This window comes from Canis aureus, chromosome 15 (genome assembly GCF_053574225.1).
Source record: "Canis aureus isolate CA01 chromosome 15, VMU_Caureus_v.1.0, whole genome shotgun sequence".
Classification (NCBI taxonomy): Eukaryota; Metazoa; Chordata; class Mammalia; order Carnivora; family Canidae; genus Canis; species Canis aureus.
Window position 1 is genome coordinate 61,187,209 of NC_135625.1, and position 23,744 is coordinate 61,210,952.

General features: G+C 39.9%; 1 protein-coding gene across 1 annotated transcript in view; it reads left to right on the forward strand.

The window, feature by feature from the left end:
• The window catches only part of MGAM (maltase-glucoamylase), a 91,871-nt gene that overhangs the window by 5,350 nt on the left and 62,777 nt on the right, over nt 1-23,744 (forward strand). Inside the window, exons 2-3 of the mRNA XM_077850194.1 lie at nt 12,419-12,545; nt 14,489-14,610. Coding sequence (XP_077706320.1) covers nt 12,419-12,545; nt 14,489-14,610 — 249 coding nt within the window. The remainder of the gene's footprint in view (nt 1-12,418; nt 12,546-14,488; nt 14,611-23,744) is intronic.

Sequence of the window (23,744 nt, forward strand, 5' to 3'; positions counted from 1 at the left end):
TAGCAATTCTTTCTGATTCAGGAGGTAAGGTGGGATAGGGGAGGCAGAAGAGTTAAAATAGAACCAGTGGGGATGTTCCTTCTGAGAGGATGTGGGGCTGTGATTTTGGGGTGGTCATTAGAGAAACCATTGTGGTCAGGAAATTGAGAAACTATTATGAAGCTCCATGAGTTGGGTGCCTTAGTGACCAAATCAAGAATTATTCTAGGGAATAGTCTCAGAAGTGTGCACGCGTCGGTGTGCTGGGAACTGTGAGGCATGGGAGCGATTTTAGGTGGAAGTCTGTGAGGAGGATGTGGAGGGAAAGTGTAGGTCCTGGATGGGGGGGTCATGTGTGAAATAGAATGGAAGTGCCCAGGGGAAGGGGGGAAGTAGTGGCTTGTTGCTGGCCTCTCTCTGGTAAAACTTAAAGAAAGTCTGGTCCTTACTAGTTGCTAAAGTCTAGCTAGATACAAGTGGGTGTTTCCTGGCACTGAGGTGGGAAGAAAGAGTTTCTGTTGGGGAAAGAGGAGGAGGCCAAGATCAACGCCATGGTCTCACTAGAATAGGCTTACCAATGGTCCCTCATACAGGGGCTGAACGATGGTTTCCATGTGCTAAAGGGACCTCCTGCTCCCCAACTGGCTATCGCTCTGATGTCAGGTGGTAGAAGAGTGAGTACACGTGTGCTGGGCAGGGAGGGAGTGAGAGGGAAGTGGTCTTGGACTGTTGAGCTGGGTTGAGCCAAAGTATATCAGGGAGCAAATGAAGTAGAAGAACACTCTGTCCTGTACCCTAGTTTTAAGATAGCTCATCACTGTTTCACTCATACTTGCACACGATGTCAGTGATTTCTCGTTGTCAACCATTCCTTCACAAGTGAGTTTTGATGAGCTAATAAAGTTACTTCACAAACTGCTCCAGAAGCATGGAAGAGTCATGAGTAGAGGGACTCCGAAGAAGAAAATTTCCATTTGAAGTTAGCTTGGGAGTTAGCTGCAGAAGATGATGAGAAAGATAAACCTTTGCATGTCCTGATGTTGGGGTCATAGTAGGCCATACATGTCTAATAGAGATGATCCCTTTGTGGTTCAGGGAAGGAAACTGAGGCCCAGAGTGGTTAGATAGTAGCTGGGAGATGATGAACCAACCCAGGGGGTTTTGCCCAGGATTTAGTCATGGATTTAGACTACTTTAGAGAAGTAGTCATGACTTGCCAGACTGCTTTTTGCAAGTGATTCCTAGTCTGTACAACTAACCCTCTCTTTTTCCACTAGATCTCTTGCCTTGTGTTATCAAAGGGTTTTTAGAAGAAAGACTTAGATCATCATATGCAAGTCAGACACTGATCAGATGATCCTATGCAAATACAGACACCGTATTTAGAAAATATGACAATTGATTATCCAGTTTTTCCAGATTAATTCAGATAGCTATTTCAACACTTTGGGCCCCTACCTGATTAATCTATCTACTTTGCTTAAACAGTTATAACAATACCAGGAAAATGACCTTTGGCAACTATTCATATAACCACTTTAATTCAAGAAGAGAAAATTACTGTTGCAGTCAGCACAGTTTATGTACAGTAATAATTTGAACCTTCCAAGCGAGCTTTGCCTTGACCAGTCTAAGCGAAAGCACACCACATTCCTCATTGCCGCCTCCACCGTTTTTTCTCCACAGTACCTACCACAGTCTAACCCATCATAGATGTACTTATTTTGTCTATTGTGTCTTTTTTCTAACCATAAGAACATAAATCTCATGAGAGCAAGGATTTTTATCTGTTTTGTTTGTTTTAGAACCAGCTCCTGGAAGAGTGCTTGGCACATTTTGGGAGCTTAATACATAATTGATGAGTAATAAATAAATTGCCCAAAGACGCAGCATTGATAACTCAATGATGAATAAACATGGAAAGTGTGCATCAGCAGCTCATTCTCCTTCATCTCACAGAGGATTTAACACACTGCCGTGGGCCATAAACTAAAAGCGAATTGACTTCTATGGATGCTTACAAAAGCACTTTGAATCTCCCAGGTGCTATGGGGACTGAAATGTTGCCACATATTTGTTTCCTTTTCTTTCCCTAGGCCTTCCAACCCCATGATTGTTTCTGGAAAAACACAGCCATCTTCCATACATCCTACCTCATCTTAATTTAGCAGCCTTAATTATTTATAAATATAGAAGTTTGCTATATTTACATTACACTGTGGAAGCTGGCTTTGGAGTCATATTGCCTGGTTGGAAGCTTGACTCTGAGTTCTGGACCGTGGGCACTGCAGCTTCTAGCAGGCCCCGTTAACTATTTGTAGAATGAGGATAATAACAGTCCCTCCTAATAAGGTAGCTGTGAGGACTAATGGAAATAATGCATCTAAGTGCTTAGCCATGTACCATGCACATTCTGAGTACTTGGTTAACGACCCAGATACTATCCGATAAAACCACAATCTCACAAAAAGCCTAAAAAAAAAAAAAAAAAAAAAGCCTAAGCGTGTGTACGATATGGGACATTATACCATAGAGTACAGAGTAATGGTTGAAAGTTCTGGCTGTCGAGTGCAAAGGCCAGGTGTTGAAATTGTGGCTATGCTTCTTATCAGCTGTGTGACACTAGTCAAGTTATTTGACCTTGCTAAAATTTTAATTTCCCCATTAGTAAGTGGGCCTGTAGGAGTAAGTAACATGGGGTTGTTGTAAGGATCGTATGCAACAAATTATGTGACTTCTTAGTACATTCACTCACTCTTCATTAGTTATTTTTATCATTATTATCAAATTGCACAATTTTTGTAATATGAAATAGAATATTCAAAGTTGATGATGGACTTCCAAGTAGCTGTTTGTTAAAAATATGTTTTTTTAAAGATTTTATTTATTTATTAATGAGACACAGAGAGAGAGAGAGAGAGAGAGAGAGAGAGGCAAAGACACAGGCAGAGGGAGAAGCAGGCTTCATGCAGGGAGCCCGACATGGGACTCGATCGAGGGACTCCAGGATCACACCCTGGGCCAAAGGCAGGCGCTAAACTGCTGAGCCACCCAGAGATCCCCTAAATTATTTTTTTAAAAAACAATTAAGCAATTTAAATAGTTTTCTTATTGTATTTGCCTTTTGCCATCTGTCTTGATTTTGTTTTCTTAAGTTGTATTCCTAAATGAGACTGTAGGTTTCACCATTAGGATCCCTATGATTCAGAAAGTAACATTAGCCAGATGATGCTGATGACAGTGTTTGTTTTTTTCTTTAAGTTTAAGGAAATGTTTCTCTTTTATAGCTAGAAAATTATTATTATTGTTCCAGGGAGCAGGTAACTGTATTTGAATATATGACATAAAAAGACTTTTGATAAGAGACAAAGGATTTTTTAAATGCAAATGATACATTATTAGAAGTCTTATTTACCCATGTGTATTAATTATCTCTTGCTGCATAACAAATTAGCCCCAAATTTCACAGCTTGAAACAATAAATGTTTTTTTGCCTCATAGCTTTTATGCGTTAGAAATGCAGGAGCAGCTCAGTGAGGTGGTTCTGCTTCAAGGTCTCTCTTGACCTTGCAACCAAGATGTTGCCAGGGACTGTAGCCATGTGCAGACTTGACTGGTGCTGGAGGACCCACTTGTGAGGTGGTGCCCTCACCTGGCTGTTGGCTAAAGGCTTCAGTTTCTCTTGGGTTGTTGGACCTTTCTAACAACCTGCTAGAGTGTCACTCTGACATGCAGCTGGCTTCTCCAAGAAATGAACCAAGAAAAAGAGTGAGGAAGTGATCTAACAGAAATAGGAAGGAAGAAGCTGTACTGCCTTTTATAACCCTATTTTGGAAGGTATGCACCATGCCCTCTGCCATATTTTGTTTGTTAGAAATGAGTCACTGAGTCCAGCCTACCAAGGAGTGAGGGATGGGGTACGTGGCTCCACCTCTGAAGGGAGGAGTATCAAACAACTTGTGGACTTCTTTTTTTTTAACCACGATATCATAATTTTGAATATCAATGAATTTTATTTTATTGCACTTTTTACTCAGTCCTCTCTCGATGGATGTTTACACTAGTTTCAATCTCTTGCTGTTATGGATGTTTCATGTCATGCCACAGTGCAAAACCTTTATCTATACATACTTGTGCAGGTGTATTTGTGGGCTAAAGCTCTATAAATGGAATTCCAGATTGAGAGTGTACATAGTTTTAATGGTTTTTGCCAAACCTTCATTAAGCATATTTTGTTTACATTTGACTGTGGGTACCTTTTACTTCATCATCTTTCACACAATGTGTTTTATAAACATTGGAGGGATTTAAAATAAACAATCCCCTATCTCATAACCACCAGCAACAACCAAAGAGGAGACACGGCCACTTAGGGCATTCTGATAACTTCTTTCTTTGCCAGTGAACGTGAGATCACTCTTCACCTCATTAGCTAACTTCATTCTATTAGGTATGGAAGTCTGAGATTCTCTCTCCCTCTGCACTCTCGTGTGCTCTCTTCCTCTCTCTCTCTCAATAAAGAAATCTTTAAAAAAAAGAGGGCATTATGTTGACAAAGAGCAATTTCTCATCAGTGTATGGGAAGCAAATCCCCTTGTGATTTCATCCTTGGGCAAAGGATTGAGGAGAATATGGAGTTTGCATGAAGACACATTGATGGGATGGAGAGCAAGACTGCAAGGTTGTTCTCAAACAGTAAGTTCAAGATTCTCAAGCTGGGAGCTTTATACTAGGGACTGAGGGAAGATGGGCAGGGATATGTTTTTTGAGTAAAGTTAGTGGGATTTACAAGGCAGCCGGCGAGAGGAGCAGTAGCTGTTGGGGCAGAAAGTGGGTCTTGGATGGGTAAGCTGCCGCCCTGGCTCCCACTGTTTCTTCCTACCTTTCTGCACATGTGTCTCAGGTAATGAGTGACTCACCCAACATATGGCTGTAAAGCACTCTACAGATTGGAGGGAGGATCAGAAAAGGTTCATAAGGGCAGCAGTCAGGAATATGCATCTCCCACCTCATGAAACCCCGAGTGAGGTGCGATGCCACACTCATTGAAAGTAGAATGGATGTAATTCTTAATGACATGTTGCTTCTTACTCATCACCCATGAATTGTCTTCTCTAAGGCAAATGATAATGTAATGGCAAGTTATGCTTTGTTATTTAAAGTGTTTTTGAGAGGCTCCTGGGTGGCTCAGTTGAGTGCCCAACTTGATTTTGGCTCAGGTCATGATCTTGGGGTCGTGAGACAGAGCCCGTGTTGGACTCCTCGCTCAGTGGGGAGGCTGCTTCTCTCCCTCTTCCTCTCCCTCTGCCCCTCCCCTACTTTCTCTCTCTCTCTCTCTCTCTCGTAAATAAATCTGAAAAAATACAGTGTTTGATTTGATTTTCACAAAAGAAGGTGATGATAGGTAATACTCTAAGTACTGTTAATTTCATTTTTGCAGATAAGAAAACCAAGACTCACCAGTATTAGGGAAATTCATTTGCCTAATGCAGCAAGAAATGGTAGGGCAGGGAGTCAAGTGCAAGTCTTTTTGTGACCTATTTAGCTAGCTCTCTGTTTTGAGAAGGAGAGTTTCAGGATAAGATAAAGCAGGAAAATACTAATGAAATGTTTAGCACAGTAATTGACCAGGAAGTAAAATATTATCAATCAATAGGTATTGATTATGCAGATTCGACTAGTAGATACTTAGGAAGGAAATAAAAAGGTATGACAAGCCATCATTTTTATACCTTGGGAGCTCACAATTTGAGAGAGAAAAGGGGTGTTGCAAACCTATGTAAGTAGATGCACCTTTTGGGAAAAAGCTTTAGGAAAAAACTTATCTACTTGACCACAAATGAGCTGAGGATAGACAGGATGTGTTGACATATTGGAGGAACTGGAAAGGGTGCTTTGATGGGCTTGATAATTTCACAAGAGGTTACTCATCCCCTACTACTCCCTCCAAATATATTATTTGGTGTTTAGTTGTTACTGTCTCCTACTTAATGTTTGTCCCATTTTTCACTGTCCTCAATTTACACCTGTACTCCCACTCTATAGCATAGTATCTTGCAATATTATTAAGTCCGTGGATAAACTCAAAATTCCAAAGTGATTTTCAAAGAGGAGTAGAAGGAGCTGAGTATTTAAGTTATCTGGGGAACTTTTAAAACCTACCCAGAAAGGTTCAAGATGGTAGACTGGTCACAGGACTTTACCTGTTTTCCTTTCCAAACTTTCATTGGCATTCTTGTAAAGATGTACTAAATGAAATGAGTCTGTAACAAAATGGAAAAAGAAAAACAGCCATGAACATTGTGCTGAGTATAACAGAGCAGAGAATACCTCTCGGGTATCTGTTGTGGAGTTGGGGGCAGTTTTGCACAGAGAGACCACTGGGCTTTAAGCATTGATGAGCAAGGGGAGGGTATAGCAGCAGAGGGGTGTGAACTGGTGTTCAGCTATGGTTGGGCTTAATAAAGGGGTTGTGAAGAGCACTGTTTTCCAGAAAGTGGATTTACTGATATATGTTTTCTTTATAAAGAGGTGGTTGGGACATCTGGGTGGCTCAGCGGTTGAGCATCTGCCTGCGGCTCAGGGCATGATCCTGGGGTCCTGGGATCGAGTCCCTCAGGCTCCTTGTGGGGAGCTTGCTTCTCCCTCCATCTATGTCTCCGCCTCTCCCTCTCTCTGTCTCTCATGAATGAATATTTTTTTTAAAAAAGATGGTTTCCAGCTATTACTTTTTATGTTTACAGCTCATATGAAAGCTGTAATTCATATAAGCTACAGTTACAAAGGTCATATAGAGAGGGAAGTGGCTGTATATTCTGAAAAAAAAAAAAAACCCAACTCCCTAGAGATATCGATTATCTCTCCATCCTTCAAAAATGGTTGATTAAAAGAAAGCTTGACTTGAATCCTTTCGTAAAATAAATAACTGTATTCTTTTTTTTATAATTGTTTATATCTGATTTTTTTCTTTTTCTTTTTTTCACTTGGACTCCTGTGGTTACTGGCGAGATTGTTAAGATGAAGGCATACTGTTTCCTGCTTTTAATCCCTCTCATATCCCTCAGGAAAGAGGAACAGGTTCTCTGAAGTACATCTGTGGCAGAGAGCATAACATGGTGGTATTTATACTCAGTCTTACTTCCAAATCAGCAAATGCTCATTTAGAGCACTTGCCAGGGGGCATCCAGTGAAGCATTGTAGAGTTCTTCCCAACATTTTCCCCATGATAGAGCACAAAGAAAATGATAATGGCATCATTAGGCTAATTGAAAGGGATCTGGATTTCCAGAAGAGGCAACTCTCAGCAGAAGCATACCCCAGCCCTGGACTCTCTGCCCTTGCCCCACCCAGTTGCCCACAGAACCAGGGAGTCAGTATCTCAGGCTCTCTGGTTGAGAGGGGTCACTCAGGGAGGGGTGAGAGACTCTCACATACTGGCTTTTGGCAGCTTAAAACTTAGGAGGGGAAGACAGATTGTCCTCAGAGTTATGAATATAGATATAGAGAGTTTGAGAGCAAGAGAGGGAGAGAGGGTTAATTTTAAGTCCTGGAGGAGGTATTGTTTGAACTGAAGAAGCAGGATTCTGATAAGGAGAGAAGGTGGGGTTGGGAGAGGGTGTGGGCTTTGCTATAGTTCTGAAGAGAAGTATGCCTTTGGAGCATAGACTGGGAGTGAATTTCAGCTCCAATATTTATCATTGCTGATAAGTTTTATACCTTTCTGACCTCTGTTTCCTTACTCATAAAATAGAGATGAATAATACCTGCATTTGGGGATTATAAAGATAACTAGTAATGTCTGGAAAATACTGGATAGAAAAACCTCAAAACATTAGCTATAATTATTACTAAGAATTAGACTGTAGTGGTACCATTTAGTCTTGAAAGTGATGGCATTACAAGCTTGTGAGGCCCCAAAACCAATGGCCCCACTCGTGGAGGCAGTTCTGCTCTGCTCTCCTCTTCCCTTTGACTTTACACTCCTCACTATGTCTGATTCCAGATTCTACTGATGTGCAGTCTCCTATTGCTCAAGGGGATACAAGGAGCTAGTTAGATCAACGAAACTCACTTTAGAAATCATTCCGTCACGCCATCCAACTTGACAATGGATTTGTTTACTTCTTCTATGGAAGATCTTAGACGTTTTTGTCTCCATGCTGATTGATGTATTGATTGTGACTTGTCAGCTTCACTTCCTGGTGAATGACACATTTCTGCATTACAATATGGCTCTATGTAGTTTCTCATGCTTTTGAAAAAGTGCTGTGTCTGCTCCTATAGATGAACATCCTCACACAAAATGTGAAAGAGTGTTGCCTTTACCTAAGAGGCAGTGAGGTCATAAAGACAATCTCTAAGGCGGAAGTCAGCATCCCTAATTGTGCCACAGACTTGTCCTAAACCTTGGGAGAGTGTCATTAAAACACATAGCACATAGGGGAGCCTGTGTAGCTCAGTTAGTTAAGCATCTGACTCTTGATTTTGGCTCAGGTCATGATCTCATGGGTCGTGAGACTGAACTCCATGTTGGGCTCCACACTCAGTGCGGAGTCTGCTTGAGATTTTCTCTTGCTCCCTCTCTTTCTGCCCCTCCTCCCTCTCTAAAATGAATAAATAAATCTTTTTTTAAAACCACATAACACCTCAGTCCTTTCATCATCCACGGTATAATGGAAAATTAGCCTGGTCATTCTAGTATCTCAGTATTGTTGCATATATAGAATGCAATCAGAATAGGATGTTGCTATCTTAGGTAAACAGGATATTTCAGTGATTCTCAAAACTTAGCTCAGCTAATGGCATGAAATGTCGAGCTTTCCTTTTCAAAGACAGCAAATGTTATCTAATAAAATGCTGTTGGAATTTGGCACAAGTGACTGAAAGATGTGATTTACTCAATGTTTGACAGAGTATACAGAATGTTAACTTGCAAAGGACACACTTTCTAAAGAATGGTAGTAGTGGGTCAGAAGAAGGAGGTGGTAAATACAGTGGCATCTGGGACAACCCTGGGAAGGATACGGAGTGAGTGATAGGGGAGTCATGTTCCTTGCTACTGCTGGAGGACAGTGCCACAGCTCAGGCCAGAATCAAAATTATCCCTAACAAAGGACAAAATCCTGCAATGCAGACACTGAGGCAGATTTCTAGAAAGGACTGTTTGTGAGGCATAATCGTCATCTGAATGGGTACACAGTGCCTAACTCCTTATCGGAAGAAAACCTTAAATGTAGTCTGTGCATTTGTGGTAGGGCTAAGGGAAGCTGCTCAAAGGCCCCAGTGACACTGCCAGTTGCGGTGGTCCAGGCTTTAACAGCTATGAGTTTTTTCCTTTCCTCCTTCAGGTCCTGTTTCTGTCTTGTTCATCATATTCACCCTTAGGAAGGTGGTATCTTATTTTTATTCAAACATTTGCCATATTGCTGTGCTCCATACCTAGACTTGTGGTATCAGTATCCATCCTGGGAGCAGTTCAGCTTCTCTCTGGGCACGGTCTCCCCTAGTGTTAGCAGGTTCAATGAGTGAAGGTTGACTTTCCATCATCCTTCCTTGTCAGTGAGAAGATATTTCAAGGCATTCTTTGTCCTGGACCTCTGAATATGAAGGAGAATGATTTTAGGGTTTGAATTCTATGAGTCTTTAAGACACAAATTTTGACTTAAAATACTGTCTGCATTTAGCACCCCCAAAAGACCAGCTTCGTTGTTGATCCCAGTGTGTGGTGTGTTTGGCAGGAAGCAGTGAGCAGGGGATCACATGCTGCTGTGTCAGACTCCACAGGGGGAGGCCACCAACTTCTGTGTGGGAAGTTCTGTGGTCAGAAGTTCTGGAAGTTAGATGTTTTGAGGAGAAGAATACTCAGTTCCAAGGCAGTTTATAGTAGTAGTTGGTTGGTACATATCAAGTTCTTTACAGACTGGAATGCAATACTTTGACTCAAATCTTTTTTTTTTTTTATATTTTATTTATTTATTCATGAGAGACATAGAGAGAAAGAGAGGCAGAGACAAAGGCAGAGGGAGAAGCAGGCTCCCTGTAGGGGAGCCTCATATGGGACTTGATCCCAGGGTCCTAGGATCATGATGTGAGCCAAAGGCAGATGCTCAACCACTGAGCCACCCAGGTGCCCCCTTTGACTCAAATCTGATGGAGATCAGGAGCTGATTGGAAGAAGGGGTCAGGAATAAGATAGGTTGAGATGAGTTGTTGAAGACCAAGTTGTGGTAGGCTCAAGCATATTCTGTCCATGAGCGGCCCACCAAAAGTTGCCAGGAGAGATACAGTAACCAAAGGGAACTACATTCAGCCTTTTGGGAAATTTGGTTCTAGTTTTTGACTAGGTGGCTCTGAAAAAGACACTTGACTGACCATGCCTTACTTTACTTATGCATAAAATGGAGGGTCTTGACTATTGGTTCCATTTCTTTTTTTTTTTTTTTAACTTTATAGATACCATTTCTTAATATATTTTTACCTGATAAAATGCATTTTTACAATTTATAAGACCATGATAGGGTCACTGTTTCTGAAACATAGTTGCATATTGGAATTATCTGTGGAGTTAAAAAAAAAAATCAGATATCCAAGCCTTAACCCCAGAGATTTAGATTCACTGAGGTTGAGACAGTAGGCAAGTGCTGAACATCTGATTTAAACTTCTTGGCAAAATATTTTAATCCCCAGCTAGGATTTATAATGACCCTAACATAGGTAATAAATGTGTTATTTCTGTATTTTTTTTTTAATTGACAATTCTTCCTGGGACTCCAAAGGTAGCCAGTTGGTCAGGATGATACTTTAGGTATCTTTAGTTGTAGAATTCACCAACTCTCACTGAAACTGTGGTTTCTGAGTATTGTTCCCACTGAAAAAAACCAAAAAAACAAAAAAAAAACACAAAGCCTCCTTAGAGATGTTTGATTTGAGTCTGGGGGAAGGGGATGTACAAAATAAGCCTAGATCTTCATGTTATAACAGAGAATAAGGAAACTATCAAAGACTACCAGGAACCAATCTGAAGAGACTCCCGCTAAGTATAGGTGAGACGGAATGAGCATTAATGATAATAATAATATCATTGGATTAGTACAGATAAGATGTGTTTAAATCCATAACTTCACAAATATATTGGGCAAATAATCTCACTGGTCCTCTTTCAAGGGTGTTAGGGCAACAACTCCTTATTCTGAAACCCAGAAAATAGGGTCAAACATTTATCCTACCTTCCGTATATGAATTTTATCTTTATGTGCAAATAACAGATGAGGGGAAGTTTTTCTCTATAGTAATATTTCATCAAGTATATAAGGAATGGTATAATTACAGTATCACTGTCACAACTAGTGAAATAATGGATCTAAGAAATATACTCACCAATGGCTATTAATATGAAAAAGGGAGAATCTGCTAGATTTTATGTGTCTCTTGCCAGAAGACTGTATATGAGCTATGCACCATTCTTGCTAAAAGACCTATATCTGCCAAAACTCTAGATCTGGTAATTAAATTTGCAGGAAACATAAGGGTAGAAAAACATATTAGTATATCCACAGATGCAATTGACAAAATCCAGACTATGGGGAAATCTACAGAACAAACCTACTGATTGAATGAAGATTAACAGAGGGACCCTGGGTGGCTCAGTTGGTTAAGTGTCATGCTCTTGATTGTGGCTCAGGTCACAATCTCAGGGTCATGAGATTGAGCCCCCGTTGGGCTCCATGCTGGGCACAGAACCTGCTTAAGATTCTCTTTCTCGGCCCTTCTTTCTACCCCAGGCTCATGCAAGTGCATATGCGCTCTCTCTCTAAACAACAACAAAACACTTAACAGACACAAACCAATTACAATATATAAATCTCGCTTGCATCCTGATGAAAGTAGAACAAATTATAAAATATTAGACAATGAGAGAAATTTCAACATTGACTAGATATTTGATGATTAAAAATTATCTTAAAAATACCTTTGGTGTTCTAACAATATCTTGATTGGGTTGCATGAAGTTTATATTTTAATACTTAAATATTGAAAATAAATTTTTAAGTAATTTCTATACCCATCATGGTGCTCAGACTCACAACTCTGAGATCAATAGTCACATGTTCTATAACTAAGCCAGTGAGATGCCCCAATACTTAGATACTTTCAGATTCAAAAATATCTAAGATTTGCTTTAAAATAATCTAAGGTTAGGGAGAGAAGTAAGTAGGAATAAAGACAAAACAAGATTGTCATGAATTGATAATTTTTTAATCTAGATGATGGATGTGTACCTGAGTGTTTGCTAGTTATTCATTTTACTTAAGTGACATTTGAGCTTGTCCATTACAAAATTACTAGATAAATTAAATGAAACTCAAATCTAAAATTGTTTCCCCCCACCGCCTTTTCTTTTCTTTTCTTTTCTTTTCTTTTCTTTTTTTTTTTTTTGCAGATGGCAAGAAGGAGGTGGAAAGATTTCACGACTTTGGAGCTTATGCTCAGTGTTCTTCTGCTTATGGTGTTTATCATCACTATTCCTCTGTTTGTGCTTTCAGCTCAAGATTCTTTGGAATCAAAAGGTAACAAGGAACTCTGATGTTCTCCTCTATGTGTTGCTCTTATCAGAGTAGAAACCTCATAATGGCAGGGAAGTGATGGTCTCCTGTCCATTGGTGTGAATGCGTCTGTGTGTTTATGGGGGGGAGGGATGTTATATGTGTGTTGGTGAGCCCCTGACTGGAACTGTGGCTTGTGGCAGCTCATTAGGTATTCACTGAACGCCTAAGCTGATACTTTTATTTCCCAGTTAGCACATTGCAGGATTCCACAACTGACTCTTGACATAAATTTGCTGAATTGCATTGATGAACTTTCATTTCATTAACAACATTATTAACCTTTATTAAGTAATTATCTCTTACATGTAAGGCAATCGAATAAATATATAATCAAAGTATTTTAGGTGAAAGTTCTGTTTTTAACAAAGTAGCAACTACCAGACTTCTTTAATTAGACAATTATTGAATTGTCTTATTCAGAAACAGCGGCTGGATTGTGCTCAGTTATCCCTGATTTCTTATCAGGTTCATCTAGGAACAGCTTCTGTGAACCAAGTGATGAAGGGTCAGTCTATGGCTAGAAGAAGACTTCTCTGCTCCCACTCCCTCTGTCCCAGCCCTGACAATTTCTACTTTTGTGAGGGGTTAGATCAAATAATCTTAAAGATGGTTTAACTCTTAAAATTCCATGATCTTGAAGATGCAACTAAAATCCTTATGCAGAAAGTGGCACAAAATTGAAGTCCTCTTAATCCATCCCTTTTAAATTGGAAAAGAAATTAGAAAACTAATTAAAAGCCTCATTGTTCTATCTTAATGTCCTTATTAACTTACCACAGAGTAACTTAAAGAACTCTCACCTCCTTATTTTAGAATGTAATAAATGTGTCCTTTTTATTTAACTGATTTTAACATCTGAATCAAGGCCCTTGGGCAGTTCCTAACTGCCAATTTTTAGATTGGTGGCCTTCCTTTACATTTTTGAGATATGAGACTTTATGTTTACATAAGAATATCACTCAGAAGTGTTCCTGTTGAGGGAATGCCTGTTGACAGAGCAACCAGAATTGAGGTTACTCTGATTAGGGTGGTAACGTTCAAGACAGCACACACTGGGCATGTTTTATGTGCAAACATATTGTAACCAGCTGCTGGGGGTATAAGTAAAGGACCAGAGAAGTTTGCAAACTTTTCTGTGAAGGGCCAGGTACTTAATGCTTCAGATTTGGCAGGCCATATGGTCTCTTATAACTAATCAATTTTGCTATTGTAGCACAAAAGCAGCTATAGATAATACATTAAAAAGTGGGTGTAGCCATGTTCCAGCAATACTTTATTTAAAAGTCAGGCTGTGACCTGATTTGGCCCATGAGCTATAGTTTGCTGACTCCTGGACTAGAGAAAGTAGATTTGGTTCTTGCCTTGGTGAACTTTTGATCTAATGGTAATGCCAAACTCCTTGCTCTTATGTGAACCATCTCAAAAAGGGTGTTGGTGGTGGAAGAAGAGGATGCAATATACACAGAGGTAAATACAGTTAGCATGAACAAAATGAGGCTTTCTAAAGTGAATGTGTGCATTTCAAGGACGTCAGGGTGAAGCCCAATCAGCAGTAGAATTCATATACTTGGAGTAGTAGAGTTCATATATTTCATAGACTTGGAGGTATTGAGAACTGTGACAATCATATTAAATGCTTATTTTTTTTAATTATTTATTTATTCATGAGAGACATAGAGAGAGAGAGAGAAAGAGAGAGAGAGAGAGGCAGAAACATAGGCAGAGGGAGAAGAAGGCTCTCTGCAAGGAGCCTGATGCAGGACTCAATCCCAGGACTCCAGGATCATGCCCTGAGCCAAAGACAGATGCTCAACCACTGAGCCAGCCAGGTGTTCCATATCAAATGCTTATAATGTTAAATCTGTCTGATGGTCATTTTATGTTTGTTTTTGGGATTACCCCAGATCCTGGGACAGTAGTTACCCCAGATCCTGGGACAGCAAGTACCACCCCTAATTCTGCTGTGTGCCCGGTGGTAGATGAAGCAGAACGGATCAACTGCATTCCTGACCAGCCACCAACAAAGGTTTGAATTTTGGATCTTGTTTTCATTTAAGAGTTGATGCTATTGGATAGTTTTTGTTGTTAATTCCTGTTGTTTGTAACTCTCGGGAGTTGCAAACTGCATTGCGACTATTGGTGGCTCAAGCAAATGAATCCTGTATCCACGCCTGAGTAACAGTGCAGCTTTGGGAGAAGAGTGAGAAAACTCCAGATTAAATTAAATATGGGGATCCCTGGGTGGTGCAGCGTTTTGGTGCCTGCCTTTGGCCCAGGGCGCGATCCTGGAGACCCGGGATCGAATCCCACATCGGGCTCCCGGTGCATGGAGCCTGCTTCTCCCTCTGCCTATGTCTCTGCCTCTCTCTCTCTCTCTCTGTGTGACTATCATAAATAAAAAAAAAATATATATATATATGAATTTCAGATAAATCATGAATACGTTTTTAGCATGAATGTCCCAGGCAAGATTTGGAACTTCTACTAAAAATGGATTTGTCTTTTATCTGGCAACACTACTCAGTTACTAGTTCTCTCTGACTTTGTTACTGCCTCTGTTTCTCGCCTTTTCTGTCTCTCTCTTTTCATGATTCCCAAAGTCTATCTAGGATCTACAATGAAAAGTCATATACAAGCAAAAAATATTTAGAATAAGGACTAAATTTTAGGAGACATGTTTTGGAAGGAAGAAAGTAATAAATACCAGAATAAAGATAGTGCAGTCATCTGGTCTTTATTTTATGGCAGTATTTCCTGATCATCAGCTGAAGTCCAGCTGATTATTATGGTTGTAAAGTTCATTACACACACAATATCAATCACCTTTCACACTAAGAATGAATGAAAACAAAATACAGGCTTCTGAGTGAAGTCCACTGATGTGAAATGGCAGATTTGTATCAGACACAGATAGGACACTGGCTGCATGTGTTACCTGGGCACATGGCACGCTCACATTGATCTCTCTAGCCATCATATTATTAGTAGGCTGGAATAATCTGTAATGGTCTTGAGAGTTGCTGTTTTGGTTTTTCTGAAGGTCCTATCGCCAAAAGACATTTTTTTCTTTTCTGTTTTTTTTTTTTTTTTGCCTCTCTCACATTTCTGGAGGCTACACGTCCCAAATCAAGATGTTGGCAGGGTATTGATTCCTTTTGAAGGCTCTCAGGAAGAAGCTGTTCATGCTTCTCTCCTAGCCTCTGGTAGTAACAGTCAATCCTTGGCATTCCTTGGCTTGTAGCTGCATCACTCCAATTTCTGTCTTCACATGGATTCCCCCTATGTGTGTGTCTGTTCAAATTTCCCATTTGAATAAGAATACTTGGCATATTGGATTAAGGGCTTACCTTATTCCACTATGACCTCATTTTAACTAACTATATCTGCAGCAGTCCTACTCCCAAATAAGACCATGATCTGAGGGGTAAAGATTAGGACTTCAACATGGCTTTTCTGAGGACATAATTCAGCCCAAGTCATAGAGAGGGGAACTGTGGAAAGTGGGAATTGTTACAGTTTGAGACTTTGGTGTTGACTGACTGGGCATAGATGCTGAGTCAATGAGAACCATTGCAGCCGAGAGAGAACGGATGAGATCAGCCGTAAGATGTGATGGACCAGGATTGGGGGAAGTGTGAAGTTAAGGCAGAGAAGGGAATCAGAGCCAGATAAGTGGCTTGGTATAGAGAAGATGCCTAAGATTGGAGCAGAGTGATGGGATAGAACTATTCAGGAAGTACAGGTACTATGTTGAAGGCAAGAGAGAGACTCAATCTTACCGATAGTTAAGGATCAGGAAATTCCTAGACAGGATGACACAGTGCCCTGACTAGCTGTTTATGGCACCAAAGGGTAGTAGCCTGGGCAGTAAGTAGAAAATTTTTCCAGTTAGACCAACTTAACTTACCAAGAATATCATAGTATTTAGTTCCCTTTATCTGGCATCTTAGCCTGACTGAAATGAACTTGACCTTCTCTTAGAATAGTGAAGAGAGTTGCCTTCTGGGAGTAGGAAGAAACAAAACTGAACAGGAAAGGTGGATTTAAATTTTGGAAGACCTTGGAAGTCAGGTAGAGGAGGCTAGTTTTTGATGTGATACATAGCAGCTAGGGACAGCCATTTAAGGCTGAATAGAATCATGTAATTAGAAACAAAGAAAAGAGAACATCAAAACAGGAATAAAGGAAAAAGAAAATAACAGGAAGAATGAAAAAGCAGAGCGCTTTGGTATGAGGCCAGATGTCAAAGTTCAGCATTTGGGATGATAGGCTCAATTAAATGAAATATTTTTCTTCTCATAGATTCTTGTAGAGAAGATAAGCCAAGTAAATAAATAACTGGCATATGAAACAAAAGTCATAAGATATAAAAGAAATATGATGGGGATCACAGATTAGAAGAGAATATTATTGAGATGACAGTGTGGAGTTAAAGATAAGGAGGATTTTGACACAAATAGGAGGAATGGAAAGTGGATTCAAGATAGAAGAGGAATGTAAACAAAGTGATGGACGAGAAAATTGTGGGGAACACACCTGACATATCAAATGGTCCCATATGGCCAAGATACAGAGTGGGTGCCAGAGAGAAGATATTGCCTGAGACTGTAAGGTAAATTAGAGCTTGATGAGAGAGGACCATTAATGTACTGGTTTGTCAATAGGAAAGGGAAGTTGTGGTCTAGATATGCCACATCTAAGCAGGATGTTTGGCACACTTGGTTTGCGGAAGGTTGATCCACACCCATTCACTTGCCCCTCTCACAGTGTGCTGGGAACCTTGTTGCTCGGGAGGCCAGCTAGAAGACTCTAATGCATCCTAAGTCTATTCACTCTCCTAAAGCATCCTAGCTTGATATTGACTATTGAACTTCAGATGTCATTATTGCCTTAGTAACGTTTCTTTGGTGTTTTAGCCTAAACCCTTTAAATAAATTCTCTGGTATCAAGATTATAGTTTAATAAATGAACTTTGCCTTTTTCTATATTTTCTATATTTTGACCAATCAATCTGTGACCTTGACATTCATTCACTGGCCTCCTCTTTAGCTCAGCCAGAGAGAAATGTTCTGGGAGTACTTTCAATGGCCTGTTTCTTCATAGAAGATATATCTTATGTATTTTGGTGCATGTTTTAAATATCCTGGGTACTATATGCTGCCCCAGAGTGTTGTTGAGAGGCTGAGTCTATGGATAATGATGTATTTATATAATGTACATGTTAAAGGGAAGTACATGGCTGTGTGGAGTAGGGGAATGGAAAGAAATTATGAAATTGATACGAGGCTAGTGGAATGTTCCAGTGTGGAGGCCATTGCTGTGACATTTTATCAATCCTATCTCTTTGTCTCCTCCAGGGTTACTTATGAGGAACTAACAGTATAAATTTCCCTTCAGGTAATTCTTTGTTGTAGATCTCATTGTTTCTCACTCCCAATAATGGGAGGGAATCCTATGAATCTGTCAAGCCCCATGGAATACTCTTGGGAGATATTTTGGGAGAGAAAGAACTCCAAGAGTCCTTTCCACGAGTCTCGGTGGGGAAAAAAAGGATGACTCAGTCATCAAAATCTCTGCCTCTGATGTTTAGTTCTGGGCTTGCAGCTGGTTGCAGGGCATCTCACTTGGGTGTCCCTTGATCACCTCTCCTGAACTCGTCACCCTTCACCAAATCTTATTTCTCTCCTCAACCATCAGATTCTGTTCATACCTCTGTTATGCTTCTTGTCTTGGTGGCAGAGACAGCAGAACTCTTGCCTGGCTCGTTCCTTCAAGCACTTTGGTCAATATTTTATATATTTTAAACATTTTCCTTAACAATATCTCCCAGAATAAGCACTTTATTCCCTTCTCACTTTGGTCATGCTGGCCCTTTACACCTCATGATTACTCCCATAGACTCCCCAGTGCCTCTTCTGAATTTTTTCTCCTCTGTCTGTTTCATTACACATGGGATTAAAATTACCCTCTTGAACATCCTACTTTCATTTCAACTCAAATTACTACTCAACTTGAATACTAATAGCCTTCATTACTGTTTATTGATTGGGTCGAGTTCAAATATCTCAATCTGTCATCTTCGACTGGATTTAAATTTTGTGCCTCTAAAGCTGCATATAGGCCATCTCCTGTGCAGATTTTAGAGACAACTCTCTATACTTATCTGAAATCTATCCATTCCGAAAGAGCATATCACTTTCTACCTCATCATGAGGCCTTTTAGCTAAATTCAGAACTTTTACCCACAATTCAAGAGTTGAAAGATCCCATTGATGGCTGGGAGCAGAAAGACAATTCCAGATACTCAGCTCAGGAAAGAGCCCATAGACAGTAATTTAAAACTCATTGGTTGCCAGGATTAGAATATATTGTATAAACATGGGAGAGCAGGTTTACATGCTTAAAATAAACCTGCATATCCTGACTAACTTTTAGAATGGATAAACTGAGAACTGTTTACAGTAAGTCCTTTCTATGGATAACACTAGTACTAGTGATAATCTTTATGATGATATTTGAGAAGTTACCATGTTTTTTATTCAGAAATTTTGTCATATTTTATAGCAGACACACTTGGTAATTATCTATGTATTATATACTTGTTGGCTTGTGATATATTTTTGCAAATTCCATTTTTTTAAATCAAGAAGTGTTTAATGGATCAAGTCTTATGAATATCAGCAAGCAAATTGCATTTTGCAAAGATCATTATGAGTCTCCACCTTCAAAATTACTCTGTGTTTACACAACATTAGTTAAGAGCCATTATTTGGTGCTAGGAAGAGCAGTGGGCTGTCAAACCCTGTATACAGACAAGTTTATGCTTTATCCTTGAGTTAATAATAGTGTAGCCCTTGGACAGCAGCATGTTAGGGGGGCACCAGTACCTGGTTCTAGTCCTGGCTTTGCACCTGAAGAACTCTGTGACTTGATCACTAAGACTTGTTTCCTTGCAGACTGTCAAATCTTTGTCAGTGAAATGAGGCAGTGTGCTCAGGTAAATCTGTCCATTAAACAAATGCATGCTGAGCATGAGCCAGGAATTATACTAAACTCTGTGCTTTCCACGATTTTAGAATATTCACCTCTAAAGTACTGGCAGATGTTCTGAACATTCACTTTAGTGTTATTGGGGGGACTAGAAAGTCTGGATTTTCAGAATTACAGAGTGGCATGTTTTTGAAAGTCTTTGCCACCAGACCTCACTTTGGGATGGAAGGAAGTGCCCAAGGTAACTTGTAAAACCTGACTCGAAATGTGTGTATTATACAATAGTCTGTAATTACAGGATTTCACTGATTTGAGGCTAATTTTACTTATTCATTCGTTTTACCAAAGATACTGGCTATAAAAATAGGTAATAGTTTGATGACTAGAAGGTGATTTGGAATTCCTTTATCATAAAGTGTTTTTTAACTTCTAAAATTTCTGCCATTGTTTGAAAAAGGTATACTTTTCCTTATTTTACTCATTGTCCTTGTACTGAGACTCTCTGGTTCTTTTTGTTCACAACATCATGTTCCACTGGCTTTTTATTTTTTTAAAAGATTTTATTTAGTTATTCATGAGAGACACAGAAGGAGAGGCAGAGACACAGGCAGAGGGAGAAGCAGGCTTCCTTCGAGAAGCCTGATGTGGGACTTGATCCCAGGATCCTGGGATCGTGACCTGAGCCAAAGGCAGATACTCAATCACTGAGACACCCAGGCATCCCATCCACTGCCTTTTTAGAAAGTAAAGTCTTTGTTACCTATAACAACAGAAGGCAGAAAAAATACGGAAGCTAGATATTTTAAAAATGTATTTATAGTTGGATATGGAACCTATTTTATTTGAATGAGTGCAAGTCAATGCTTTGGGGATCTCCTGAAGGCCAGTGATACTGCTTTTGTGGGAAGAGCTGGAAAACTGTGAGCCCAGCTCCTCCTTATCTACCCTAGATTCTCTCTATATTGGACTAAACACCAGCCTAGCTAAAATTGTTCTAAGTCCCCCTCTTTCTTAGAGCCCAGACTCTCCATTTATCTACTGCAAAGTGAGCCAGAATTAGTGGCTTAAAGCAACAGTCATTGTACTATATTTCATGATTTTATGGGTCAGAGATTTGGGCAGGGTTGGTGTGGATGGTTCTGCTCCATATGGTGTTGACGGGGATTACTTGATGCTATATAGCTGGTGGCTGATCTGGTCCAGGGGATCCAAGATATCTTCATTGACATGCTCAGCACCTTGGTGAAGATGGTGAAGAGGACTGACCTCCCCTGGGTCTCTCTCTTTTTCTGTGCTATGGCCTCCGGATCTCTCTCGATGTCTCAGTGGTCTTCCATAGCAGGGCCCATGGATTCCTTCCATGGGAGTGACAGAGATGAAGCTACTGGTCCTCTAAAGACAAAGCCCAGAACCCACACAGCAGCACGTTTGCTGCAATCTGTTGCTCACATCCGCCAGACTCAAGTCAAGGGAAAGAGCAAAGATCCCACCTCCTGATGGGAAGTATGTCAGAGAACTTGCAGCCATTTTAAACAGCAGCAGAGAAATGCTTATTTTGCTCAGAGTAGGCATCAGTAACTGTAAAGGCTGCAGAATGCCCTGGACAATACAGAACAGAGCAGGATGGGGCTTCATGGGGTTAGCAGAGCCAGCACTAGGGTTGGCAGGGCCAGGTGAGCAAAGCCCAGTGCAGCCGGAAGGAAGCCCGTGCCCATTTCCTCCAGTGGCAGGAGCTGGCTAATGCTGCTGACTTTCTCTACACCTGAGATCCTTCCTTGGTACCTGCTTGCATTTGCCCTTGCAACTTTGCCTGCTTTTTTTTTTTTCGAAATGCTACAGTTGCTGAGGTCTTGATTGTTTTTTCTATCTTAGATCTGCTGCTTCCTGATGACCTAATAATGCACGAATTCCAAAGTATGCATAATCTTATCAGGAGATTATTTTCAACTCACATGTGGAAAGACATGTGGAATTACTTCTGAGGAAGTTTCTGATTAATAACTGATTTCTTCTTAGACATGTATCCTTCAGTGTATAGGGCAACAATTTCTCTTTTATGTTAAAATATTTGATTTGTACAAGTTTCTTATTTGTGTTATTCTGGATTCCAATTCCTTTTTTTGATAGAGTGTGCGTGCAAAAGAGCACGAGCAGAGGGAGCTAGATGGGCAGAGGGAGAAACAGACTCCCCACTGAACAGGGAGATAGACTAGGGGCTCCCTCCCACAACCCTGGGATCATGGCCTGAAGACAGATGCCTAACCGACTGAGCCACCCAAACACCCTTGGATTCTAATTCATATCTTTATTATATATGTCGCAAGTATTTTCTACTCTGATAAGGTTACAACTTTTTCAGTTTTATCTGTACAAGCCTATCAGCAGGAGATAAGAAGGCACTGTGAGGGCATTTTGAAGGTTCTAAAGGAATATTCATTCATATCACGTATTTTATTGAAATTTAGAGTTTTAGTCCTAATAAATAAGTTTCCATCAGCATAGGGTATAAGATGGGTTTTAATAATGAATTTGTGTGGCTTCTAGCCTTCAACTTTTACTCTGAATGTGTTTTTCTTTCCTCCCCCCCCCCCCCAAATTTCTCCTCACCTAACAATCCCCCAACTGTTACTAACTGCTTGTTTAGTTGGCTCAGATAGTCAGTCTCCTGTCCACGGAAGCTGACAATCTGTGAACGCCATACCTTGAGGCAACAAGGATGATCCGAAAAGAGCTATAGTGTGGGTAGCTTGAACCCAGACGGAAGCAGAAATTCTCAGCTCACTATTGTCTTGGCAATTGTGGCTGCTGCTCATGTCACCATTTTATCCAAGGACCAATTTTGGGTGAACAGCTCTCTTCACAGGACATCACATACGCTTTGTGGCTAACCTGACAGCCACTTCTTTTCTCAGTCTCCTTTCCTCATGCTTCCTCTTCTATATGACCTCCAAATATTGCACAATTTCTTCTCTATCTGTATTCAATCTATGATGATTTTATTCAGGGTCCTGCCTACAGATGGCAACTCCTCTGTACTTATGTATCACAGTTAATGTCTTCGGCCTAAATCACTTCCCTGAATTCCACATTTATGTATGCAACTGCCAATTCACCTTTCTCATTCGGGTATCTAAAATGTATTTCAGGGGATCCCTGGGTGGCTCAGCGGTTTAGCGCCTGCCTTCGCCCCAGGTGTGATCCTGGAGTCCCGGGATCGAGTCCCACATCGGGCTCCCTGCATGGAGCCTGCTTCTCCCTCTGCCTGGGTCTCTGCTTCTCTCTCTGTATCTCTCATGAATAAATAAATAAAAATTTTAAAAATTAAAAAATTAAAAAAATAAAATAAAATGTATTTCAAAACAAACATGTCAAAATTGAACTCTTGATCTCCCATATGTGCTAAAACCTGCTCTTCCTCTAGCCTCCTCACTCCATTGTGGCAATTCTGACCTTTTCCCCTTGCATTTGGAAAAAGTTACAACCTTCAGAAGAAAATAAAGCATCTAAAATAATAATGAGATTTTAAATTCATCTCTATAAATCTTGGATTTCTACATGGACAATATTATATCTGGAAATAATGATAATTTGGCTTTATTCTTTTTTAGTCTCATAAATTATCTTTCTTTTCTTGGCCCATTGTATTGTTAAGGCCTCCAATATATTTTTTTTAAGACCTCCAATATATTTTTAATTATAAGAAGTCAGAACAGGAGTCAGCTAGTATTCTTTTTATTTTAAAGGGTATGTTTCTGACATTTCTCCATTTAGTAACATGCTTATTGTAGCTTTTGGTAGATACCATTATCCAACTAAGGAAGTTACTTTTATTTCCTTTTATTTCAGTTTGCTAAGAATTTTATGGTGAATAGCTGATGATTTTTAAATGACCATCAGGTGTACTTTTTTTTTTTTTAGGTGTACTTAATTTGATAAATTATTGTGGTAAATTACAAAAGTGGATTTCCTGATATCAGAAGATCCTTGTGTTTCTAGAAGAAATGCCACTCGTTATTATCAAATATATTGCTGAGTTCCATTAAAGCTGTGTGCCCTTTTTCTTTTAGACTGTTGCATTTCTGTTCATAGATAAAGCTGAACCCTAGTTTTCTTTTCCCTTTCATGTTTCCTTGTGGTATAAATTACTTCCCTCTTTGTTTTTTCTCTCTT